The sequence below is a fragment of the Panthera uncia genome (genome assembly GCF_023721935.1).
Source record: "Panthera uncia isolate 11264 chromosome A3 unlocalized genomic scaffold, Puncia_PCG_1.0 HiC_scaffold_11, whole genome shotgun sequence".
NCBI classification, from domain to species: Eukaryota; Metazoa; Chordata; class Mammalia; order Carnivora; family Felidae; genus Panthera; species Panthera uncia.
The window spans coordinates 83,725,834-83,753,176 of record NW_026057578.1 but is presented as its reverse complement, the minus strand read 5'-3'; the positions used below and the strand labels follow the sequence as shown (position 1 = coordinate 83,753,176).

The 27,343-nt window shown below is 42.0% G+C and overlaps 1 protein-coding gene across 1 annotated transcript; it reads left to right on the top strand.

Moving 5' to 3' along the window:
* The first annotated feature begins 418 nt into the window (after positions 1-418).
* BMP10 (bone morphogenetic protein 10) lies at positions 419-7,584 on the top strand. Its single transcript, XM_049651580.1, has 2 exons — positions 419-963; positions 5,554-7,584. The coding sequence occupies exons 1-2, from the start codon at positions 630-632 to the stop codon at positions 6,492-6,494; spliced, it is 1,275 nt and encodes a 424-aa protein (XP_049507537.1). The 5' UTR covers positions 419-629; the 3' UTR covers positions 6,495-7,584.
* Positions 7,585-27,343: the final 19,759 nt, after the last annotated feature.

Genomic DNA, 27,343 nt, shown 5'->3' with positions numbered 1-27,343 from the left:
TACTTCCCTGTTTCTAAAAATGTAAGCTTCTAAAAATTTATATAAATTCATTTATATCTATTAGCTTAACTTAGAGATGCTGGATATTTGATCTGACTTCAGAAATGTTGATGTGAGGACGGAAGCCCTATCACTTGAATTAATACGTGTTGCCACTGATGTGTATTGTGTTGATTCTTAGTATCTATTCTAGGCATGTGTGAAAGTGAACCGCATAAAAGCAGAACTTAGACATTCCTGCCAAAAGGAAGTGGATTGAAAGGAAGAGAAGCAGAGCTTCTGTGAAGAGAAAATTGTCCTATCTCTTCGCCAGTGTCAGAATGTGGAAATGTTTACAAAATGCTCATTAAAAGAAAAAAGGATCGCAAGATAGAAACAAAATCTGGTGCACAAGTTTACACTAGGGAGATAAGAAAGGCTAGGCCCCTATAGGGGATTTTGTTATCCAATTACTGCAACCTGACTTTTGAGGGGAGAGGAAGAGTGGTAGGGGGAGGGAGAGAGAGGGGAAGAGTTTCCAAACTTGTCTCCAGTGACACGAGACATTAACGCGCTACAAGATAAAACTGCCACTTAGAGCCCAGGAGAGCTAAACCTTCCCGGGTTGGCCTGGGGGCTTGAGCAGAGTCATGGGTTCTCTGGCCCTGCAACTGTGTGCTCTCGTCTGCCTGGTGGTTCACTCAGTTTCTGGCAGCCCCATCATGAGTCTGGAGCAGTCGCCTCTGGAAGAAGATATGCCCCTCTTCGATGATGTCTTCTCAGAGCAAGATGGTGTCGACTTTAACACATTGCTGCAGAGCATGAAGAATGAATTCCTCAAGACACTGAACCTCTCCGACATCCCTTCGCAGGATTCAGCCAAGGTTGACCCACCAGAGTACATGCTGGAGCTCTACAACAAGTTTGCAACAGATCGGACCTCCATGCCATCTGCCAACATCATTAGGAGCTTCAAAAATGAAGGTAAGTTTACATATTATTGATAGATTCTGCTTGGATTTTCTTTTCAAGAGGCGGATAAGTAAATTTACAATGCGTGGGAATAATATAGATAAGGGTGAATGCCTCTGTATAAGGGTGTATGTACATAGATACTCAAAAACAATTCACATTTTGGGTCTATACCATTTTCATGGTCATTTCCCAAATGTTATTAAAAGGTACTAAAGAATATCTTTTAATCCAAAGCCATTTTGACTTCATGACTGGGTTGTTAAAATTTTTTTAAGTTTGAACAGTAAGTGATAAAAAAATTATGTTGGTCGACCACTATACTTGTGAGTGTCATTTTCCAGATACATCTCAATTTCCGTTTGTCTTTTGATTGACTCAAAAATGCATGAACTTCTGCTTGGAATGTAAATGATGAAAACAGACAACACCCAAAAGTTGTGATTTGTGCTTCTTTCGAACTTTGAATGAGTTTCTATTTTCTGACCTTATTAAAGAAATATTCAGACAGGCTGAAAATGTATGTTTTAGAGGTTCTTCCTAAAGTTTTGGTGTGTTTGTGTGACATGTTTATCCTTGAATCACTGTTTATAATGCCCAGGAATAATGTATGACCCAGTTAATGATCCAGCTTATTTCAATGTCTTTATGAATAGTAATGTGCAAGTTTTAAATATCAGTAGGAAACCTATGGTATCTCCCCCAGCTTTATTCAGTGACTAAATCTAATGACCTAGCAAGTTAATCTTTTAGTTAATATGGTACTAGTAGGCATATATATGGTAAAAGCTGTAGATCCAAAGAAATGAATTCTTTAATATTAACCATAATCATTGACCAGGTAGAAAAGAGGGTTTTGATTGATATTGACCAGACGTTCTTAAAAGCAGAAAGGCAATAGCAAAGCAATAGCTTAGGATTTGGAATTTTGAGATACGCTTGACTTAGTAGCTAGAGATAATTAGTTTAATTTCTCGGGGCCTCAATTTACTCATCTGTAAATTGGGGATAATATACCTATGTAACATAATTGAGCTATTTCAAAGAGGTTCTGAGTAAGAAAGCACTGCATTTACTATGAATTGCTGAATAAACGTCAGATATTACGAATGAATTCCTTAAATTCTAGGCACTGGAGGAAACGGGGAGTTGGTGTTCCTCAGTGCTAAAGATATCGTTTGCCTTTAAAATTTAGGTAACTGCCCAAATTTCAGATATTTAGTAACACATTGGAAATGTTACTTAGTAACATTTAGTAACATAATGGAAATGGCAAACTGAAGTTACAGATTCCTTTTGGGGGTGAGTCTGGATTGAAAATAAATAGCTTCCTTCCATGGGAAACCTTCCTAGTGTTTCCGACAACTGAGCCCTGGGTGCCTGGCTGAGAGTGCAGGTGGGAAAGTGTTCACATCCCCTGGGAAAACAGGAGTGCTTCAGTTCTCGCTTCTTCCGTGGAGGATTTGCGTGAGGCAGGTCAGGAAGTGGAGTTTACAGAGCATCTGATCACTGGACACCAGCGAAAGCCGGAGCGGATCTCTCCGTGGACGCCCCGGCTGTGGCGTCCTCTGCCAGTCTGCGGGTGGAGTGTGCACTGGGCTAGCCCTAGTGGCTGTTAACTGTCCCTCCTTTGACTCTTTGGGTCTGCACAGTGCAGCTGCCTAGGAGACAAAGACCAACCCCTCCATCCCCACAAAACAAAACAAAAAAACCTCCTCCAAATCTAACTAATCAGGGGAAAACAAGCGCACCTCTAAGGTAGAAAAAAACCATGACTTTAATTCCTACCGCTGCTGACCTCACTTCATCGTTTTGGGGAAGTCAGTCCTCTGCATTGAGGCTTGATTTGTTCTGGTGTAAAATGAGCACAATAGCAATAAAGAGTCATTGTAAGTACTAAATAAAACAATGCTTTCAAAACACCTGGCACGTTACAATATGCTCAACTAACGTCAGTTCCCTTGCCTAGAATGCAACACCTCCATCCACTACTTAGTATATTTGTACATGCTCTGCGAACTTATTTTTTTAATGGCTTTATTGAAGTATAATAGATATACAATAAACTGCACATATTTGAAGTATATAATTTGACAGGTTTTGACATATATAAACATCCGCTGAAACCATGACCCAATCAAGATCATGAACATATTCATCACCACCCAAAGTTTCCTTGTGCTCCTTTGGAATTTCTTCCACCCACCACCATAAGCTTTTATCCTGCACTTTTGTCATGGATGGAGCAACCTGTCTACCTTCCTATTTTTGATCTTCTCATGTTCCCTGTCCAAGGAGAGTCAAGTCTCTCTATTCTTATAAGAGGGACAACTCCCAAGTTACTTGATGTATTAAGAACATATGCCATGCCCATAAATCAGTTTGATCTGATGTTCACAATCATCAACTAATCAATATTTTGAAAGTGTTGCCTCTGTTTAAGGCATCATGGTAGCATGGAGGCACAGAAGGAGTTTAAGGCACAGTACCTGCCAGCTTGGTCATGATCTAGTTGGGAAGACCCATTCATAAAAAGAAACCTGAAATGGAAGGATATAAATGGCAAAGCTCAAAGGAGAGACAGAGAGTAAATATTCAAGGGACCCAGAAGGGAGTGAACTTCTAGATAGGGATGAGAAGAGGGGCCCACGAGGAAGGGCCACACACCCAAAAGGGGAGAAGACTTTCCAAGAGTCAGAGGAACATCTCCAAAGGTGCAATACACAACAAGGCAAAGGAATGTTTTGGCAAATGGTGAAGATATCAGCCTACTTTATTTTTTTTAAGTTTTTATTTATTCATATATTTTGAGAGAGAGAGAGAGAAAGCGAGAAAGAGAGAGAGAGAGCAAGCACAGTGGGAGAGGAACAGAGAGAGAGGGAGAGAATGCCAAGCAGGATCCTCACTGTCAGTGCAGAGCCCGATGTGGGACTTGAACTCACAAACCATGAGATCATGACCTGAGCTGAAATCAAGAGTTGGGCGTTTAACTGACTGAGCCACCCAGGCACCCCTCAGTCTCCTTTCGATAGGAATTTTTATGATTTAAACTTTCAACAAATATCAGTTGGCCAATTACAATGTTCCATGTACTGTAGGGGATGAATGGCAGCTATACATCGATCAGGAGGTTAAGGCCTGGTTATAGCTGCTTTTAAGAGTCATGTTAGAGAATTCAAATTCATTCCTTTGACCAGTATTTCCCACTGTTGGTGTTTGAGATGATTTTAGTGGTACCCAGAGAAAGCTGTAAATTATGAGACCTTATTATATATTTTCATTAACGTGGATCAGAAAAAAGTCCACATGGCTATCACCTCAATGCCCTCATTTCATGAATGTTGTTGCTTAGGACAGAACTAAAAGAGATATTAAGTACTAAAAAAAATATTACAAAGTGAAATAAGAATATTAAAGGGTACAATCTGGAACAAGGACCACACTAAAATCAGGAATTGGTTACAGAGTTGGGAAAACTGCCAGAGGTGATAGAGAACCCCTCCATTGGTGGGTCCTTAGTACCCTGGTTTCACGGAACCCTTTGCTGGTTGACAAATGCCTTCAGGGACATTTTGTAATCATGTATTTCCTGGGGGCAAGTGTACAGAGGCTTTGGGCTCCCGTAAAATTCTCAGATAGGAAGTCAACATGCTAACATTTGGAGGCATGCTTCTGAGACTAAAGGACTTTTAAAAATTTGTTTCATAAACATTCCGAGTGATTCTTATGTACCAAACTCCGTGATGTTTGCTAAGGGTAGAAGACTACCCTTGGGATAGAAGACTTCTATCCCAAGTTTCCTTTCCTCCAATTCCTCCTTGTTGACAACCACACACCCAAAATTCATCCACTGTGACCCCCTTGGTATTTGGCTGTCTGGTTACCTTGTCAGATTTTGGCGTCTAGAGCAGAAGTCAACAAAATATTTCTGTAAAGGGCCAGACAGATAGTAAATATTTTAGGTTTTGGGGGCCATGTTGTTGTCACAATTCTGCCATTGTAGTACAATAGTAGCCACTGACCACACAGAAATAAACGGGTCAGGCTATGTACCCATGAAGCTTTATTTCCAGAGGTAGAGCCCAATATGGCCCATGGGCTATAGTTTGCCAACCCCCAATATAGCTGGAGGTCTTTTAATGCTCAGCCAACCATGTGGGCAATCTCCACCCATTACAAATGCACATGTGAAAAGCCATGAAGTCCTCATCTCTGAAAAACTTCCAAGAAAGAACAACTACCCCATGTCCAATTTGACGGCTCCTCACTGGTTGGAATAACTGGGGGCTTGCCTGCACAGTCTCCAGGCTTCCTCCCAGCTCTGTCATTCTGTGGCTGATAAGCTACGCAAGCAAGGCCGGGAGAGCGGTGTCCCATTCATCAGGCAGCCATTTTCCATCTTAGCCTTGGCCGCGAAAGTCAGCTTAGTATTCTACCACTGACCTTTCAGTGTTTTCTGTCAGAGAATGTTAACATTGTGTTTGTTCTCATTGATTTCTCAGTGTCAAGCTTCTCGTGCAGACAGGCCCTTTTATCACATAAATAAGCATCTGTTTTTCTCAGTGACATACAGCAATTCTGATTTTTGTCTTTTTTTTTCAGATCTGTTTTCCCAGCCAGCCAGTTTTAATGGGCTCCGAAAATACCCTCTCCTCTTCAATGTGTCCATTCCTCACCATGAAGAGGTTATCATGGCTGAACTGAGGTTGTACACGCTGGTGCAAAGAGATCGCATGATCTATGATGGAGTAGACCGAAAAATTACCATTTTTGAGGTACTAGAGAGCAGAGGGGACAGTGAGGGTGAAAGAAGCATGCTGGTCTTGGTGTCAGGGGAGATCTATGGAACCAACAGTGAGTGGGAGACTTTCGATGTCACTGAGGCCATTAGACGTTGGCAAAAGTCAGGTTCATCCACCCACCAGCTGGAGGTCCACATTGAGAGTAGACACGACGGAGTTGATGATGCTGGCAGGGGACAACTGGAAATAGACACCAGTGCCAGGAATAAGCATGTCCCTTTGCTTGTCGTGTTTTCTGATGACCAAAGCAGCGAGAAGGAGCGGACAGAAGAACTGAATGAAATGATCGCCCATGAGCAACTTCTGGAGTTTGACAACTTGGGCATGGACAGTTATTCCAGCGGACCCGGAGAAGAAGCTTTGCTGCAAATGAGGTCAAACATCATCTATGACTCCACTGCCCGCATCAGAAGGAATGCTAAAGGAAACTACTGCAAGAGGACCCCGCTCTACATCGATTTCAAGGAGATTGGCTGGGACTCTTGGATCATCGCCCCACCTGGATATGAAGCCTACGAATGCCGTGGGGTTTGCAACTACCCCCTTGCAGAGCATCTCACACCCACAAAGCATGCGATTATCCAGGCCCTGGTCCACCTCAAGAATTCCCAAAAGGCTTCCAAAGCCTGCTGTGTGCCCACCAAGCTAGAGCCCATCTCCATCCTCTACTTAGACAAAGGCGTGGTCACCTACAAGTTCAAATATGAAGGCATGGCAGTCTCTGAATGTGGCTGTAGATAGAAGAGGAGTCCTGTGCTAATTTAATAACTGTAAATGTGTATATTTTGTGTTCCTATTTAATGAGATTATTTAATAAGAGTGTACAGATGATAGAGGCTTGCTGCCTTAGGGAAATGGGCAGGTCAGTTTGTTGTAGGAAATGCATGTTTTGCTAATACAATATCATCCCTTCCAATATGTTTTTCTTTGGACTTGCCATTTCTTGTCAATGCCATTTCCAATAGCAAGTGGCAAGCCACACTAATTGTCCTCTATGTCAATTTGAAAACAACAGGCCCTAAGCAGAAATAGAGTGTCAGTGATAGATACTCGTGTATGTATATGTGTACAGAGATAAACTTACAAAATTCTCCTGGTTCTATAGAGGTAGATTATACTCACACATATGCATGACTCAATCAAATGTGTATATATTAAAAACTGATGGTATATTCTCAGTCAACTCTTCTCTGAGTAGGATTTATGTCAAGATAATTTGCACCAGGAATTTGACCATCCTATGAAGTATGACATTTCCTAAATACTATTGGAAATGTAGGTGTAGCTTTTTTTTTTTTAACTTTTTTAAAGTTTATTTATTTATTTTGAGAGTGATAGAGACAGTGTGAGTAAGGGAGGGGCAGAGAGAGATAGAGGGAGAGAGAGAGAGAAAGAGAATCCCAAGTAGGCTCTGCATGATCAGCACACAGCCCGATGTGGGGCTCGAACTCACAAAACTGTGAGATTATGACCTAAGCTGAAACCAAGAGTCGGAGGCTTAACTGACTGAACCACCCAGGCGCCCGGAAATGTAGATTAGCTTTTATCAGTTGAGTTTGTGCCATTGCTCAGGGCAACAGGACCAGGTAAAGGGTGCTGCCTGTTTAAGGAGAGGGGTTATCTGATACAGAAATCAAAGGGCTTCAAGAGGCAGTGGCCTTAAGCTACATTACCAAAGAATGAGTCCCTGGAACACCACTGCGCTCTAGAGGGCAGCGCCTGGTCAAGAAAAAAAAAAGAAAGAAAAAACAAAGAGGGAACTTCAGGATGTTCCTGAGATAACAGGACAGCAAGGCCATGTGTGTTGGCCTTTACTGCTGCAGAGGGTAGAGGAGGTGGGACGGTGCTCGCAGGAGAAGAGAGAAAAGGATATAGATGCTAACCTAGGATGTGTTTGTAAAATTATAAGCAGTTTTAACTGGAGATTTAAATCTTTTGGACAAAATAAAATTACCCAAGACCAAGAGGAGGAAAATCAGAAGGGATCCGTTTGTTGGACTCTTCTTAATATTTTTCTTTAATTCTTACTATTTCTCCCTTGCCTCTGCACCCCTGCTTTTGCTTCTTTCCACCCCTCTCCTTCCTTCTTTCTTTTCTTGTCCCAGCGTCTCATATCCTTCTGTCATTCTTGTTTCTCCTGTCTTCATTGGCCTTTATTGCCCTTGCTGTGGGGTTGGGAGGGAACACCCGAAAGCATTTGCTGTCAGGGTGAGTGGGGTTAGTGCTCTAATTTCTAGATTTCCTCCCAAGATTTAACTTGACTTTACTCTAATAAGTATTCTTTATGAAAGGTTTTTTCATGAAGAATACTTAAGTATAAGAAAAAAGAAAACCAGGGTCCAAACAGATACACCTAAATAAATGGATTCATAAAGAGACACACAAGCTAATGACTCAAGAGCTAAGCCTCAATTCTGAAATCAGGTTTGCCCCCTGGTAGGCTTCCCAACTCTCCCATGCTGCAGTCTCCCAGTTTGGAACTGGCCAGGGCTAAGGTAATGGGGAAGTGTTCCTGATACAGGTGGTCCAATGGGCTCGCCAGCAGTTGGCTACATGGAGGGACACTGAGGCTCTGATCTTAGCTCCTCCCAGCACCACCATCCATGTGATATCATGGGCTTTGTGCAGGAAGAACGAGAGCAGTATAGGTCTCAAATTGTTTTGACTCCTCCAGGAAGCCGACACTGAAGGTTCACACTTCTAGGAATATGGTTTCCAGTACATTGTCCCCCACTCACCCCATTGAATGCTTCCTTAAGAAGTCTTGCATTTTTTTTTTTTTACCATGGGAAACCAGCAGCCTCCCTTTCACAAACCTCTTGGGGTGATAAACTCAAATTGCACTAGAAAATAGAGGTAAGGGAAGCTAGAAGGACATTTTGTCCGATTTGGACCTCTGCTCTGTATATCCATTGTCCACTGATGTCCAGAGGGCAGATTCTGGGAAATCACTGCCCCAGAAAAGTGGAATTTTGACCTTCAGTGAGTATACAGTGATTGACAATTTGAGTTGGCCACGCAACTCAGATCATTCGTTTATGAAAGAGCTTCCATATAAAGTGGCGTGCATGTGTGCGTGTGTGTGCGCGCGCGCGTGTGTGTGCGCGCGCGCACATGGGTAACTGGCTTTGGATAGTGACACTTAGAGCCCTCAGAGGGACATAGTGCATCCTTTATATCCACGGTATACACTCTAACCTCACTTACTCTATGGTACTGCTTCTCTTTTCTAAAGGACACTGTCTATGATAGACATACAGTAAAATCTCAGCTGAACAAGATAGTTCTGGTTAGATAAAAATCCAGCAACATTTTCTTTATGTCTAAAATACATAAGACAGTGACGTGCTGGTGAATGCTTTGCAACCAGCAATCCTGATTTGTAGGTTTCAAAGGTGTAACTCACTGTAGCCTATTTCAAGCTACCAGTGTGATGTCAAACGGCTTGCAAAATTCCTTAAAACTCAGCAGGCTGCTCTCAGGAGCCACGTGAACAGGCCCTACACCCCGCTGCTATTAGAGTGCTGATGGTAGAACACTAAGATGTGCCAGGGCCTGTTTCCTTCACGCCCTCTGCTGACTCAGCCAGGTTTGGGGGGAAATCTTGTGGCAAGCACACTCTTCTGTTAAAGAGATGTGAACGTCTAGGTTGTCAGTGATTAGGCTGTGTATCCCAGATGTTTGTCCTTTTACTACAGGCCAGACGTAATCATGCATTTCTATGATTTGCTTCTTCACTATGGAAAAAGAGTAGAGCAAGTCACATGTTGGTTATTCAAACGTTGCTAGTTGCATTTTTTTTTCTCGTCAAGAAATGCAAAGGCACAAACCTTAAATAGGGACCCCCATCAGGCCTCTTGCAATGTGTCTCACCTCTCCTATATCCCTACGCTAATACGAAGCCATGAAATTGTCAGATCCTCGGGAGGTAGAGGTCACTAACGTCCTTGCTGGTCACAGACCTTGGCTGCATCCTGTGCCAGTCTTTTTTATTATGGAAGAATTATCATCACTGAAGTTGACACCTAAATGATTCTTGAGGAGGATTGTAGCAGAGGGATTTTGACAGCCCACAACCAAAATATTCTTGTAAAAGTTTCTAGGCTTCTTACTATTTATTGATGGATATATTTATTTTTGTAATATAGTGTAGAATACCAAATATTTTATTTTTAATGTTTGTGATTCCCTCTTGGATAAAATAGTCTTCTGTGCTTTTCAAATAATACCTTCCTCGGAGTATGGCTCCTTTACAATTTACGGCCTGTATTTTCATCCGTCTTTTTTGCATCAACATTTCCTGTTACTTTAAGAGGACTTGTAATAAGCTTGCCATAACTGTGTATATTTGCGTCTGGTAGGCATGCTGTGAGCCCCTTGGCATATTTACTCATTTGCAAATAGTACAGTTCTTTTTTTTCAACATTTTTTTTTTTTATTTATTTTTGGGACAGAGAGAGACAGAGCATGAACGGGGGAGGGGCAGAGAGAGAGGGAGACACAGAATCGGAAACAGGCTCCAGGCTCCGAGCCATCAGCCCAGAGCCCGACGCGGGGCTCGAACTCACGGACCGCGAGATCGTGACCTGGCTGAAGTCGGACACTCAACCGACTGCGCCACCCAGGCGCCCCTGCAAATAGTACAGTTCTAACTGAATAGTGTAGGTGTTCCAGAAAACATTTAACCAATACATTGTCATGTCATTTCCTGGGCTGACATTGTCATTTTTCCACAACAGGCAAATATTGTCAGGCTGTGAGGGACTGTGACTGCCTGCCAGTGAGCGGAGGCAGTGTTTAATGGGGGTTTTTCATTCCCCAAACTAGGTGCTTCCTCCTGACCGTATTCATTGCTTTCACTGACCAGCAATGTAGAGACCCAGTTGGACAAATCCATTTGTAATTAGTCCAATTACTCTATAAGCAGAAACAATGTTAAGTTAGCGATTCCCCTAAGAATCAGCCTCGAAATGCTTCATTCTTTCCCTGTGTGTAATTTTTGACCCAAGGAATTCATGGTAAATACTTTTCCCAGCACTGTGAGTAAATGTTTTGCTATTCTTTGAAATCTATATTCTTCAAGTAAAACAGATTTTCACAGAATGGAATTTTACATATTACTTCTTACTGGACCCATCAACAGCCTATGAAGCCCAGAAGCGTTGTGGCAAAACCATTTACAGTTTGTCTGTAATGCATAGTGGATATTGCCCTTCCTAAGGACTGTAGATCTTTTCATAGAGTCACCATGGGTCATACTTGGCCCTTTGCAGTTCCGGTGAAAAAGGAACGCTGTTGTGCATTTTCTCTGCATTTTCTCATTCCTGACAAACGCATTTGACTTCACACATTAGGTGGAAGGAAAACATATAACACTGTACACCAGCAGCAGAAAAAAGTGTTTCTGGGTGTGGAAATGTACCCGTAAGTTAATAACCTCATCTAGGAATGACCGTTTGCTGTGATCAACACGCTTCTCTCGCACATGAACGCTTGTTTTGTGTGTGTCTGGCTTGATTGCACTTGGGAAGTGGGGGTGATCGTGCCCACCCGACGAACTTCCACAGATACGGGAAACCAGCTAACGCCACAGTCACACAGAACCAGCTGAAGCACACGCATTTCTTTTCTTGTGTAAAATGTGTTCATCATTTATTTCCAAATGTATGTAGTAATTACTAGACTGAAAGGAAGATGGAGATACTTTACACTGTGTTCATATGCCAAAAGTGTACATTCAGAGTCATCTTGTGAAATAAAATGGAACCATTATTTTGACGATTATTATTTGCAACTTATTTTTCTTTCGGATGAAATGTCTTTTGCGCTCCCCCCGCCCATCACCCTTGGCCTTTTTTTTTTTTTTTTTTTTTTTTTTACATTTCTCTTTCACAGTAAATCCAGGTGGACTAAAACTTCATGCTATATTAGTAGAACATGGCCTGAGAAAACAATGTGTTGGCTCTAGATTCTAAGTGGTTTCACCAGAGAGTAAGTGTTATGTGATTATCCCATTTCACACAACTTTCTATAAATCCCATGAATGCCAGAGACGTACCTAGAAAATGAAATGAGCTCCTCTTTGTCAATAACTGGGAAATATTTCTTCTTCAAATTTAGAATGACACAGATTAAAGAGCGATTACTTTGGGAAGAACATTCAGGCTAAGTTTCACTGAAACATGATTATTGAACTTCATTGAATCTCAGGCTACAAGGGACTTGTAAACATTATTTAGTGTGCTCCACTGCCCCCAGCAGCCGACCAAAGCACTTTTAATCTTTACTGCAAATATCAGTAAAGAGAAGAGAGTGCCCTACCTCCTTAAAGACACCTGTTACATTTTTAGAGGCACCGCCTCAATTGTACTGTATTTAACCAATGGTGTAGGTCAGTATGCACACAGGTCACTGAAAGAGAAACAAAGATAAGCAGAAAGTTGTGGGGAGCTCTTTTTCACATGAAATTGATGTGTCTCCTGTTGTCCCTCATAACTTCCCAGTTCACAACTCTTGGGGTGGCACGTATGCATCGAATCCATCTTTATGACAGCCCTTGGCGTGCAAATAGTTCTCCTGTTCTTCTGGATCCCCTGTTCCCCATTTCCTGCAATGGTGTGCGTCTGAACACAGTCACACGTAGTGAACTCCCTCAGCCAGATGGAAATAGATGGAATGTCTGTACCTGGACTAGACCTGCCCCCTGAGTGGGTAGCAGGTCTGGTGACCAGAAAGATCCCGCTGCCTGCTCTGGAAGGAAGTTCATTTCTGTGGCAAAATGTGGGATTTGAAGGGCATGGAGACAGAGCCACGTGAACTAAAATTCCTTCCATCAGACCATCATCCTGTACCGCTTTTGGGGTGAATCCTCTATATTCCCACTGGCAGGGTTTATCTGGCAAGTGCCTCAACAGAGAGCACACAGTTCTTGTCCCTCAGTATCAGGGGAAATGACAAGGGCAAGATAAGAGTTCTAGTCATGGAGGAAAGGGAGCTAAGAACCAAAGATGAGTCATGGGCCAGCCTTGACTAAAAAGGCCTGGAAACCCATCATTATTACTTGATTTTGAATTCTGTAGCAACCTATTCATTCTGTTCTGTAAATAATTCCGTTTACAGTGGTCTCTCACAGCATGGTGCCTGGACCCATTCTCCATTTGTGGTCGACCTGACCATGGCAGCATAAGACCAGCCACCATTGCTCTAGGAGTTTCTTATCTACAGAGAGAGCACGGGACCGATTTGGGAAGACACGGCTGCAAGTTATTTTGGGGGGTGGTGTGTTTACAAAGTAAGAGAAAAAATTGTTTTCAAAGCTCAGATTATTAGTGTCTAACTTCGTGGTGTTGGGGGAAAATAATGCCATGAGACGGGCTGCATGTGACTCCAGTCACACGGATGAGAGCCCACTTTTGCACAGAAGTGACTATTTGTAAATAAGGGGCCTATTTGGAGAAGGTGAGAGCTTGTTAACTTGGGTGGTTATAAATGGATTATGCGATTATCTCCAACTCACTCTCCCGAACTGTCAGTTTACAAGAACCAGTTCCTGCCCTCTCTTAACCTTCCTCATACCGTTAGCACAGATCCAAAATTCTCATCTTTCCAAGAAGGAAGCCCCAAAACACATGGACATCTCAATCCATTTTTCACTCTTAAATGTGATTCTGAAAATCTTACACAAGATTTAGGCTCTTCAGTTCAAGTTGAGATTTTTGGTGGGAAGCATGAAGCACCACGGTCAAATCAGGATTTGGCAGAAAATTTTCACTCACAGGACACAGGGCCAAATTTCTGGTGCAGCATGGGAATAGTGTTAGAAAATCCAGTTCTAACACCTTATGAGTATTTCTGCCTAAAATGCTTCACCTAACCTTATCAAGAATGCAGAAACATCACATGAGCCCATTTGAAGAACATTCTACTGCAGTCTTCAAAAAACATCCATGAAAGGCAAAGACAGATTGAGAAACTGTTATAGACTAAAAGAGATGAAAAAGATGTGACAACTAACTGGAACGTGTGATCCTGGATTTGATCCCAGATCGCTAAAAAATAGGCAAAAAGGAAATTATCTCTTTGTTAGGCTCACTGCAGCTCAGTTGGGAGACTGTTCAGCTTTATCATCTGTAGACTCTCAAGTGACATTCACCTGCAAAAATCTCCTGCATGGTTATTGCTCTTTTTTGGAAACTGTAAGAGGTTTGTGTGGGAGGAGTAAGCAGGCTTTTGACCAATTTGATGTTGAAGAAGCAAGCAGGCTGCACTAAAAAATGAAACCTTTGCCCAGTAGGCGAACTCAATGGGAGGAACAGAGCCGGGGTGGGGGGGGGGCACTTAATCAGCGTGGCAAACCTGACGTCAGTACATGAACTGCAACAAAACATTTTCCTGAAAGAACCAAGCTCAACCCTCCATTCCCCGAAAAGAATGCTTTTCAGGCAATCAACCATCTGTTTCAACTGTTTAGAAAACAGATCTCCAATCCCTGGTAATTTAAACTTCCTTATACCCCAGTTCAATGCTTGATAAGGAAAGAGTGCGAACAAGAGGGGAACTGAGTTACTATATTAAGAAACCCAGACAGAACGAAAACCAGCCCCCTCCGGTTGTTTTGTTTATGCAGTGGACCCATCTGTTTTAATTAACATAATATTTACATGAGGCCAGCTCCTGGTACATCTTTTGCTGCAACTGTCACATGTTTCATTCTCTGTTTTTTTATAAAGTTCCTGCAAAAGCAGAACTGCGACCTTGCCCAAATAAGGGATATATAGTGGAATCACATCACAGCATCCTAGCTCCCAAGGGCCATGCCCACTTGCTTCATGCGGTATGGAGCCAAGTATCAGGTTGCCAGATGAAATATAGGAGTCCAGTGAATTTTGAGTCTAAGATAAGCAATGAATAACTTGTTTGGTATAAGTGTGTCTCAAATATTGCATGGGACATATTTATACTGAAAACAGGATCATTGTTTTTCTGAAATTCAAATTTCAGCCTTAGCCAGATGTTGCTCAGCAGGTTACAGGAGTGGAAAGAGTCAGAGGAAAATAAAGTAACTGTCCTTCTGTTCCCACATGGACCACAAATCATGCCTGGCAGAGTTCATTGTTAAAGAACAGCTTTGAGGTTGGAAGTTGAAATCTACTTGAGCATGATACATGCTATACCAAAAACAGTAGCATTACCTAACACGCCCTCCTCCCCCATTTCCCCCCAGATCTTACTTTTAAAGGTTCTCTTTTTCATGGTGACTTTGCCTGTTTCAGATTTTGTTATATTCATTAAAATGAAATTGCTGGAGAAAAGACATGCACGTTTAAAATATATCATCCTGAGAGATACTAGCAAGTTCATCTACAAAATGTTACACAAATTATACCCCACCAGCTGTATACAAGAGTACTGTTTCTATACAGTTTCCAACATTCAACACTACCCCTTTTCTTTTTTTTTTTAATTTTTAAAAAAGTTTTTATTTATTTATTTTTGAGAGAGAAACAGAGAGGGAGAGCAGGGGAGGGGCAGAGAGGGAGAGACAGAGATAGAATCCCAAGCAGACTCTGCACTGTCAGTGCAGAGCCCAATGCGGGGTTTGAACTCACAAACCATGAGATCATGACCTGGGTCGAAACCAAGAGCTGGACACTTAACTGACTGAGCCACCCAGGTGCCCCAACACTACCCCTTTTCTTAATGGATGCTGCTATGGTTGAATTGTGTCCCCCAAGTTCATACATTGAAGCCCTCGCCCTTAGTACCTCAGAATGTGAACTTATTTGGAAATAGGGTCTTCAAAGAAGTAGTCGGTTAAAATGTGGTCTTCAGGGCAGACCCTGACCCAATATGCCTGGGGTCCTTATGAAATAAGGCAGATTTGGACACAGAGACAGACATGAACACAGGGTGAACGCCATGTGAAGATAAAGGCAGAGGTCAGCATGGTGTATCTCCAAGCCAAGGAGTTCTGGTGATTGTCAGCAGGCCACCAGAAATTAGGAGAGAGGCATGGACGAGATCTTATATCGCAGCTCTCAGAAGGAACGAACCTTCCCAACACCTCGATCTCAGACTTCTAGCTTCCACAACTGTGATACAATAAATTTCTGTTTTCCAAGCCACCCAGTTTGTGGTGCTAGGTTACAGCAGCCCTAGAAAACTAATGCAGATGCTAAGTACAATAAATATGAATAAATTTAAATGTATTTCTGTAATGATTGGTGAGTCTAAATATATTTGCGTATATTTCATGACTAATTCTCTTCATTCTATCAGTAGACTTCCTGCTTTCACCCATTGTTCATATTCTTCTCACTGATTCATTGGCACATGTTATGCCATATATATTGTGTGCAATCAATTCATTATATGCTGTCAATTGTTTTCCCATTTGTTGCTCATCTATTGACTTTTCAAATATATTGTGTTTTGCTACTCAAAAGTTTTACAGTTTTATGTGGTCTTTTCCTTTGTGGCTTCTTGGTTTTATGCATCTTGCTCAGAAATGGTTTTTCCGTCTCAAAATTATGGACATGTTTTTTCAGCAAGGGAACGTTTGGCCTAGCTTAGTGGAACAGCCAAAGGAAGAAGAGGTGGAGGGAATAGGAAAGTTTTTTCCTGACTCAGACCTTCATAAACCAATTTCATGCTGGGCCTGGAAGAAGTTTAAAGTCTCACTTTCTCTTCTAAGTTCTTTGAAAATCTCCAATTTTGCAATTGCCTCTCAGTCTGCAGTCCCTATGACCTGAGAGCTGGTTGCTTACTCCTCCTACAATGCCCAGGGAACCAGGAATTGACCCCGGGTTCTCCTGTGCTAATGTTCCATCATGTCTTTAGGTGGTCTTACTGAAGGATGTTCCCATTATCTGTCCCTGGGTAACAAACCAGACCCAACAGTGCTCAGACCGGTAACAGTAAGTGGAAGCCTTCCTCACTCACAGGGGTGGCACTTGGCCAGTGGCTCTTTGAGTCTCTCTCACTTCTCTGTCTCTTTACATGGCTACCTCTGGGTAACTGGACTTCTTGTATGGTCGCAGAAGGTTTCCAGAGTGCCTGTCCCAAGAGTGATAGTGAGGCAGAAGTTGTTTTGTCTTTTATTATCTAGCTTTGAAAGACATGTAGCTATCACTTCTGCCACATTCTATTTGGTAGGAGTGAGTCACTAAGGCCAGCTCATGATTAGTGGGATGGGAATTAGACCCATCTTCTGAATAGAGGTATGCTGATGATTTTTTCAGACATCCTAGAAAACCCCCATCAATAGTATCTAAGAAATCTCTAAACTGATTCTCTCTCTTCTGTGCACTGTCCTTCCTGGGTCTATGGGATACTCCTGAATTCCTTGCCCTGTTAGCCCTGAGAGAGCCAGCCCATTGGTGCTCAACAGTAACTTCTATTCTCCTCCACCAGAGGGAGTCACCATCATGGCTCCTGAACTTGGATTTCCTGGGTGGGGCTCAGACTTGAGTCCTTGATCTCCCTCCTCATAACCTAGGAATAGCCTATCAAGTTCTCTGCCAGGCACAGTTTGAAGCAACTCTTACTCAACTTCAAGTCTAGGGCAGGAGCGCTTCCCTCCCCTTAATTCCAAAATGCAGAGACAGTCCAAATGAATTCACAGTCACAAATCATGTTTTGCATACATGTAGGCATGGAAAATATTTCCTTCATAGGAAAATATTTTCTGAAATCAAGTCAAATTGTGATAGGTTTTAAAATCTTGGTGTCTCTACATGGTAAGCATGATGTTGAATCTAGAGCTGTAGGCCTCTTTTGGTTCTTTTTGCTTACTAGATGTGAAAAAAATTCTAATTTGGAATTCTTGCTGTTTGGACAAAGGAATAACAAGAAAAATCAAGCTAACTAAAATCAACTAGTTAGTCAATGGAAGAATTAATCATTAAGACCTAGACACTGTAACTTCTTACATCAGGATTCAACCTCACGCGAACAAGATGTTTTTAGCAAACTTTTAATCCTAAGATTTGCCTCAATACTTGGTTGTTGTTGTTTTTAACAAGCAGAAAACAAAAAATTCCAGATCCTAATAGACTATCTTCTGTATTTTCCAAGCTTTTATGAATGTATTTGAACAAAAGCCAGATTTTAACAAATAAATATTGCCAAGCATTATTATTTAGAGTACGGATCTCCATAATGTGGTCGAATGCCATTGGCTTGAGGGGTTGCAAAGTGAGAAGCAAAGTGCTTCTGAAACAACCCAGGAGCATGGTGTTGAAAAGCTACATGTGGAATTAAGTAAAGGTTGGAGGCAGTGTGGGTTCACAGGGCAAGTACAGTAACCAAGTCCCGTGATGCATCACCTTTAGGTTTGTTGTGTTTTGCCATGACAACAGCTTATCTTTGGTAGATGTGTTTGGATCCACAGCTGACACTTGAGGAGGTGGCTTTTCTGAACTGGATTGACAAAGGCCGAAGATGAAAATGAAGCAACAGAGCAAGAGATTTCTAGAAAGAGGATATTAAGGGGTATATTATAACTGCCCTTTTCATGTCAAAAAGACACTAAATAGAGAATACTGGTTTTTCTGAGCTCTTATATTCACAAATAAGATGCAATTAATCCATACAGCTAATCTGAGCCCTTTAGAGCTATTACTAGTGCTATAACTACCACAGTAACTTAAAATCAATTATTATTGATTATTATTATTTATTAAGGGACACCTGGGTGGCTCAGTTGGTTAAGCACCCAACTCTGGACTTCTGCTCAGGTCATGATCTCACAGTTGTGAGACCAAGCCCTGCTTTGGGCTCCCTGCTGGGCATGGAGCCTGCTTAAGATTCTCTCTCTCCCTCTCTGCCCTTCCCCACCTCATGCTCTCTTTCTCTAAAAAAAAAAAAAAAAAAAAAAAAAAAATCAATAATAGAAAGGTCAAACTGTTGGCCTCTAACCCTTACACCACACATATTAGATCAACCTCAAGTTCTAGTGCCAGATTTTAGACTGTGCCATGCCACCCTGAGTTTGTGTGGCCATCTTGTCATTCTGGACAAGTACGGCATCGGGACTGGTACAGCCCTAGTCCTTGTCTTCTTCTTAGACCACCAAAGGATCCCATCATTCTCTTTGAGCTTTCTGGAGGAGGGCTGGCAACCCGAGGGGCCAAGCAAGTGACATAAGCAGTGAGGTGGCCTGGAGGCTGTGGATGGCTTAGGTTCTACCTGTTGGCAACAGTACCAGTACAGTTCCAGGCAACTGTTGCCATGGTAGGGTTTAGGCCCATGTATACCAGATCTCCCAATTTTTAAGGCAAACTAGGAATCTGGAATTTAAAAATTTTTGAATGCTTCCATCTGACTCCAGAAAGTGTCTACATTCTAGGAAGTACAAATGATGCATATCTGTGAGCCAAATTTGGCCCACAATCTACCCCTCCGGCCTTGAGGTTGGAAACATGGGAGTTGCAATCCCCCTGATTCCTACCAAGCCCATACTCTGGCAATTGTGTCCAGAGCTGGAACTGTTCCTCTTGAGGCTCATTTTGACTGTCAGCTGCTTCTCTTGGTTAAGAAGAATCAGGAGTTGGGTTGGGTACTTCCTTGCTCCCCAGTGCTGGGGAGTACCTCTGCTCCTTGGTGATGCAAAGTCAGCAGCATCTTTAGAGTCCCAGTAACCTGTTAAAGCCTGATCTTGATCCTGGCATTGTTCCTACAGCTCAACATTAGGATGGGACTTTCTCCAACAAAGAGGCATTCTATTCCAATTGTTCTCAGGCTACATCAGAATCATCTGAGCAATATTTTTTTAAGAAAGAGTCTCTGGTCTTACCCAGGAGAATCAGATTTAGTCAAAGGAGTATGATCTTGGGCAGCTGTTCTCAAATGTTTTATCCTCAAGACCCCTTTGCATCTTTGAAAATTACAAAGAACTTTATGTGGGTTATATCTATTTATATTTACTATATTAAAATTTTAACTGAAAAAATTTAAACATATATTCATTGATCCATTTCAAAATTAATAAACTCACTGTATGTTAATTTAAAAGAATGTATTTTGTGAATAATAGATATATTTTCCCAAACAAAATTGACATCATGGGAAGATTGGCATTGCTTCACAATTTTACAAATGTCTTCAATGTCTGGTTTAATAAAAGACAACTGGGTTGTCCTATCTGCTTCTGCATTCAGTCCATTACCATATGTTGTTCTGGTTGAAGGGATGAAGAAAATCTGACCTCCTAACAAATTTTCAGTTAAAAAAATGGAGACATTTTAATAGCCTGTTCAGATCATTGTGGATCTTCTTCTTTGATACTATACTAAAACTCAGTGAGTGGTAGTTTCCTAAATGTTAATGGCAAAGTGAAATCTTAAATCATATTAATGAACTCTGAACTTAGTTACATTAAAATCCACTGGCCTTTTTGCACTGTTTCTCTTTCTTTCTTTCTCTTTTGGTCTCACAGTAGTTTGGGACGCTAGAAGTCCAAAATAAAGGTGTCAGCAGTGTTGGTTTCTTCTACTCTAAAAAATGTTTTGACTATAGTTGATACACAGTGTTATATTAGTGTCAGATGTACAACATAGTGATTGAACACCTCTATATGTTGTGCTGTGCTCACCACAGTGTAGCTACCATCTATCACCACACAACACTATTACAGTATCATTGACCATACTCCCCATGCTGTACCTTTTATTTCTGTGCCTTATTCATTCCATGACTGGAGGTCTTCTTGCACTTTTAATGCATATTTACCCAAGAATGATTCTATAACATCACACATTGCCGCTTGGAAAATATTTGTTCACAGATCTTTTACATGTTGACACATTTCCTTATACATAGACATCATCACACATCACGTAGCCTCTGGAAAAGTGCATTGCACATTCCATGAGAGAATGAAAACAATAAAAGGGAATATCTTGGATTGTTGCAAACATGGTTTTGACCTCTACAGACCCTCTGGTGTATCAGAAAAAGCCCTTTTCTAGAACTATATAAGTCTACTGTGTATAGTGCTACAAGCTAGCTAAGTGACCTTAAGACAGTTTCCTCACCTTTCTATGGCAGTTTCTCAACTTTAAAATGGAAGTTTGGAACTGGAGTTGGTGTTTATCAGTGGGGCACCATTGGCATTCAAGGCAGAAAAATGTGTTGTTGTGAGGAACTGTCTCTCGTGTTGTGGGATAGTTCACATCTCTGTCTCCCTCATGAAACACAAGTTGTACCACAGCCCGTATTTAATCCTTGTAACACACCCAGAACCCTGGCGAGAACCCTCTAGAGGGCGATATTGCCTCCAGTTGAGATCTAGTGGACTAAATGAACTTCAAGTTTCCTTTTTATTCTGAAACCAGTTCTATTAAAAAGTGAGAAAATGACCTAAAATAATTTAACATATTTTGAATTTCTCCTTTGCTTTTTGTGTGTATGTGTGCATGACTCTGTGTGTTTGTGTGTGTGTGTGTGTGTACACTTCTTTTTTAAATATACCTGACTTGAACAAATGTTCATGACCATTTTGGTCTAGTGACATAGAAGGTAACATAATTAGAGGAGTGAGAGTGGGGGTAGGAAGGGGAAAGAGGGGTAGGAAAGATATTCACATTCTCCTGCCGCATTTTTACAAACTAAGAATTCTTAAAATCTTTAATAGTTGATAGTGTGTTGTACAATCACTTGTGCAGCTGACCAGAGGGGCGGGAAGAGAGAGCTAAGATTCCCTAGACTACCAAACTTTGGGGAACCTGTAGACAGCCACATAAACATCCCTCAGCCAACACTGCCTTCTTTCTGCTCCTGAAAGGGCAGTGCGTGAAGTGACTAAAAGCTTGAGTGCCAGAGCCAGCCTGCCTGCCTGTTACTTAAACTCTCTATGCCTGTGTTCCCTCATTTGCCAAGCAAGAAAAATAAAGCACCTACCTTATAGACCTACTGTGAGAATTAAGTGTGCTAACGTATACGAAGTATTTGGAACAGCATGTGCCAGTGGGTAAGGAAGCAATACATGCCAACTGATAGTGTTAATAAGCAAAGGCAGGAAGCCCACTGCCCTCTGCTGAAAATCCCCCTCTGAACAAAAACTTTTGTTTACCTTTCCTTGTTACATTTTTCCATTCTTTTCTCATAAGGCTGACTATAAAGCTGACTTTATCATACTTTCATGTGAATACATGCACAGTTAAAGGGGGAAACTCCATGTTTATAACCCTGGATGGTTTCAGTGAAGAGATCTTAGGCTGCTTTCCTGATGTCCATGCTAAGTAAAGGCAGCGACATTTCCCAAAGCCCAGTAGAGCTGGTGCACCAGAATTTGGGGGGATTGGAGCACACACGTTTAAATGGGGCTGATCTGAAATTGTCTCTGCTGGCAATGAAAATCCCACAGAAACAGACCAAAATGGAACTCCCAAGATGTTTGGCTTCGCAAATGACCAGTGAGAAGAAAATTCCAGATTTAACAGGGAGACCACCTTGCCAGGACTTTTCCACAGTAAGCACTGGAAAAGGTTTGGAGGGGAATCCTGGAGGTCGACTGTCTTCCTCTTCCTCCTCCAGAAAGACAGAAATTGATTTACATTTGCGCACTCTGCTCTTTGCAGAACCTCCCCCTGGGCTCCAGAGAATTTACACTTTCACATCACCAGAGAAATGAGGGTGGTGAAGAGATAAGAAAGCAAAGGCACCTACCTCTTGGGTTGACTGTGGACCTATCTGCAATCTGACTTCCGGCTGGCTCACGGAGTCCTGAGAGAAGAATTCTGACAGATGTGTGTATTCCATCCGCGTTGCAGAGATAAGAGGAAGGTGATCTCACAGCAAAGCTTCTGTATGTTTGTGTATGTGTGTCTCTGAATAAACACTCTTGAGTAGAGCTTCTCGGTCTGTATTTCTCATGTCTGTTTTGAGTGGCCCAGACACTTAGCTACTCTTTCCTCGAGATACTACTAATGACCAATTTAAGTACTTAATGGGCAAGATACATTTAGGGTGTCTTCAAGTTGAGGGTCTCTTCCAGCTCTGTACATGTATACATTTATATATTTGCAGGACTGGAGATGGCCTCAGAATTCATCTAGTTGAACTCTATTATTTTTTTTGACATGAAAATGTCCTGGATCAGAAATCACTTTCATAGCAAGACTGAGCCAAGAACGTCCAAACCATAACACTTTTTACTACTTGCTCCAGGGTTCTTGAAATTGGGGTCCATGTGCTCCCCTTGAGCCATGCAGCTGTGTGCACAGTAGATCAAAAAATGTAGCTTACAAAGGCCTTAGAGATATGTCAGTGGAAATGTTTGAGAAGACCATGGTGATGCTAAAACCAGGTGCCTCAAAGAAGCAGCTAGACTGTGGCCATGCGCCCCATGTTTCTATATGTTACCAAAATCCATTGTGTTTTGAAATGGGATGAATGAGAACATTGTCTCTCTTGTCTCTGTTGGACAAAATTCCTCCCCTTTCCACCTAACTACATAATCTTTTCCCTTTTCTTACTTTGTCCCCAAGAAAGGCTTCCCTGAACTTCCAGACTGAGAGAAATCCTCCAGTTTTATGCTTTATTGAAACCTGCACTCCTAACTTGTAGCCTTCAACACACTTGGTTCATGTCTGCCTTCCCAGCTATGCTGTCAGTTTTCTCTGTGAGGTGTGGTTCATGTTGGTCTCAATACCTGATATCTCTGATGCCTTGACCAGAACCTAGAACATGGTAGGTAATAAATAGTGTTTAATTAAAACAGAATTCAATTTCCTAAGCCAAGCAAAGTAGTAATTGAAGATGCCTGGCTTACTCTGCTCCAATCCAGAAACAATGGTGCTTGGCCCGCCAGAATATCAGCAACTCACTTCATACCAGATACAGGCCAGTGTCTCCTGCTGCCTACTTCCAGAAGCTAAAACAGATGCAGGTCACTGACTCTTCAGACCCAGTGGCCCCTCACCGTGACTCAGGCTATTTGGCCATGTCTTACCACCAAGGTCACTGATGCCCAGGATTGTCTTATTTCCTAGTTGAGAATTATTTGAGGTAAGGAGTCCAGCAAGGAAGTGGATTTAAAAAAAAGGGGGAGGGGATGCCTGATGTGAGTCAGCAAAAGTGCTTGAGAAGAGTAAAGGATGAATTCCAGAAATATTTTGAGGAAGAGAGTCACCTAAGCTTGGTGAGGGAATGGATGTGATGGGAATAGAGATCAGGGTGTGGAGAACCCCGAACAGTTCAGTGTTTTGTAGCTTGGATGACTGCCTGAATGGGGACACTGTTAACTAAGAATGATGAAAGAGAGGAGGATATATGAAGGGGAAAAACAAGAGCTCCAGTCTTAAAATATTGAGTGTGAGATCCCCACTGCTGTGATGTGTGTGTCCAACAGTTAGAAATATGAATGCAGAGATTGGAGACAGGTCAAGGCTGGAGACCTATACGGGGAAACTGCCAATTACCCCTGGAAGGATGTTCTGTTCATAGTCAACTACCTGGCTCTTTACCCAAGATCCTGGGGTAGGGACCCTAGATCCTCTCTCTTGATAAATGACCACAGTGCCTGTGGCCTTTGGGTCAAGTAAGGTAGTGGTTATGGCAGTCTCAGTGGGAAAGACAGGTCAAGCCACCGGACTTGGCCCAGCCTCAGTTAAAGATTCATCCCTGACCATGATCCCAGAGGAGGCAGGGGTTCCAACATTATCAGGATTGGCTCTGCTGGTGAGGTGACAGGAGGTGGAACATATCCGTGAAAATGTGATAGAAATAAGTGGGAGGGGTGTCTGGGTGGCTCAGTCCATTAAGTGTCTGACTCTTGATTTTGGCTCAGGTCATGATCTCACGGTTTGTGGGTTCTGGCCCTGTGTCAGGCTCTGTGCTGACAGTGCAAAGCCTGCTTGGGATTCTCTCTCTCTCTCTCTCTCTCTCTGTCCCTTCCTCTCCCCCGCTCATGCTCTCTCTCTCTCAAAATAGATAAATAAACGTTAAAAAAAATATGTGGGCACTTGTCAATCTTGATAGAAAAATGGACACTTGTGAACAATTTTTTAGAAACAGAAGATGTCAAGCCAAGTAGATCTGTGATGTGTGACATGGGCAGATAGAAATAGATGTATAGTAAAACCTTGGTTTGTGAGCATAATTTGTTATGAAATCATGCTTGTAATCCAAAGCACTTGTACATTAAAGTGAATTTTAAGAATCATTGGCTCAGTTGTGATCATGTGACATTAGGCTACTCACATAACTACTCATATTGGAAGAATGGCTCATCAATCCAGTTAAAATTTATTAAAATGTTTGTTTGTCTTGCAGAACAAGCTACTTGCAGTCCAAGGTTTTACTGTATTTAGTTCTTATTTTGTAAGGGATTCTGCCTGGTCTGCCCTTCTAGCCACTTGGCTGAGTTGTCCACTCTTTTCGTGCTCTCCCTGCCTCACTTTCACTGACTGTACTTTCTCTTGGACTTACTTAAGGTAATTACTTATTCCCCAGAATTCCTCATCTGACCGTGTGACTTTTCCAGCTGCATCGCCACAGGCAGAGTGAAGAGAGATGACAATGGAGTCAAAGAAAGAAAAAAATCTGGCTGGCACCAGGCAATTAGCAAAAAGGGAAAATAAAGCCTTGAAATTCCAGACTTGCACCAGTTTACTCAGTGGCCAATTTTTAAAAGTCTGGGCTGGGAAGTAAGGGCATAGAACTGTGAATGGTCTCTTCAGAGATGTGAATTTTGAATAATTGGCATGAAATCCTGCCACCTTTATTTCAATCCAATCTTCCTTACTCCTTCTGGGACCTAGAACCATCCAGCCAGATTGATGGCTGGTTTCTGAATTAATTGATTGCTCTGCTTTGCATGTGTCATCGTCTCCACCTCGAACCACCCTTAACCTACCCACCAAAAGACTACCATTCAAGTGCCATCGTCCCTGGGTGGCTCCCCCACATTTGGTGTTGGGTTCTTCTTTTTTGTGTGGCCTATCTGCAACCTGTACATGTTTCCATGACAGTACCTGTCCTGTTGATCTGGAAAAGCCTTCTCACAAGGACGGTTTTTTTAATCATTTCATCCCATACCTACCAGGAAACTTGTCTCTGCTGTCTCCTTTGACAGAATGCCCTTCTTAAGGCTCACTCTGAAAATCAGTTTATTCCCTTGCAGAGTACCCTATTTACTTCTTTTATAGCATTAATCATCATCTGCAGTTCTTTTGTTAGCTTTCTAGCATCCATCTCTCTCTCCCCTTGGAAGGACCCTTGGGTGAGGGCAAGGACCTTGCTTTCTCATCTCCATCATAGGGCCTGGCTTTCACGAAGTGCTCCAAAAATATTAGCTAGAATAAATAATAACATGCCCTGCACATGCATAATAGTAAAAAATGCCTAGAATTCAATCCAGAGCTGCTTTACTGCATATCTTTCCAAAAGCTAATTATCTGTATTTTTTTGTTGTGGAAAACTCTTATTTCATGCCAACCAATATCATTAATATGATACACAGACACACACACACACACACACACACAAATGTTTAGGTGGAAACCTTGCAAAAGGCTTTTTCGGTGTGATGGCATCTGGAAATGGCAAGAGCGGCACGCTTCTTGGAGAGTACTGGTGCTTCAGAGCTTTGAGACAAAACATGTTGTCGTTAAAATCCCTTCCTTCTAAAACTATTGGAAACACCCTTGGGCATTCCATTCTAGGTTTTAGAGCAAGGGCCGGGCCCAAGGAGCCTATCCTGTAACCAATGTTGGTGTAATTGTGAGGCTCACTCCAGCCCCACGCTCCATACCCTATCGATCTACGATCTCACCTCCACTTACCTATTTAGGTGCAGATGACGAACTCAGGAAATGATTGTTTCCTCAATATTTCCTCCAGCAAAGAGAAATATTGTTTGTCACCATGGAGTAGACAAGACATGATTTTTTTCTATGTACTTTTTTCTTAGTATAGCTGTCATTTAAGGTACTGCCCAGGAGATTGTAGAAGAAGGTGGGATGAGGAGAGGCCCCAAGGATGCCCAGCTTATTGGTCTTACCTGGTCACTTAACACAAATCACTCTCCCAGAACAAAGAAGTCTGTACGTAGATTAAGTGCCCTGGTGCTGAGATTAAGTGCCATGTGCTCCCAGATGCCTCTACAACTCTGAAAGAGCCACTGAACTCTTAAGAAGAGAACTTTGACTTCCCTTGCCTTCATATTTCTTGAGACTTCCAGCTCATTTGGGACTGCAGCACACAGACCTACCTAAAAATACTAGAATTTAATGAATCTTACTTCTCTATTCCCCACTCTTGACATGAGTAGTAATTTCTCTGTCTGGTAACCAAATTTGCGCTGGAAGTTCCTCGTATTTTGCTTTGTTAGCACAGAGCACACTCAGTCTGAATTTAAAAGCTGGTTGCACCTGCAACAGGGTGCGATGCTGGGCTAAGCATGTGGCCTCGCCAAACCTCCTTCGTTTCTTGTTTGCTCGTGTATTACTGCTTAGTGAAATAGGAGTCATTGTCCTAATAATACCTACTTCTTAAGATTTTATTATTAAATGGAATACTCCACATAAACTCGTTCTACCACGTCTAATGTACCGCCAAAGCTTACATTTTAGCACTAGTAATAAAAA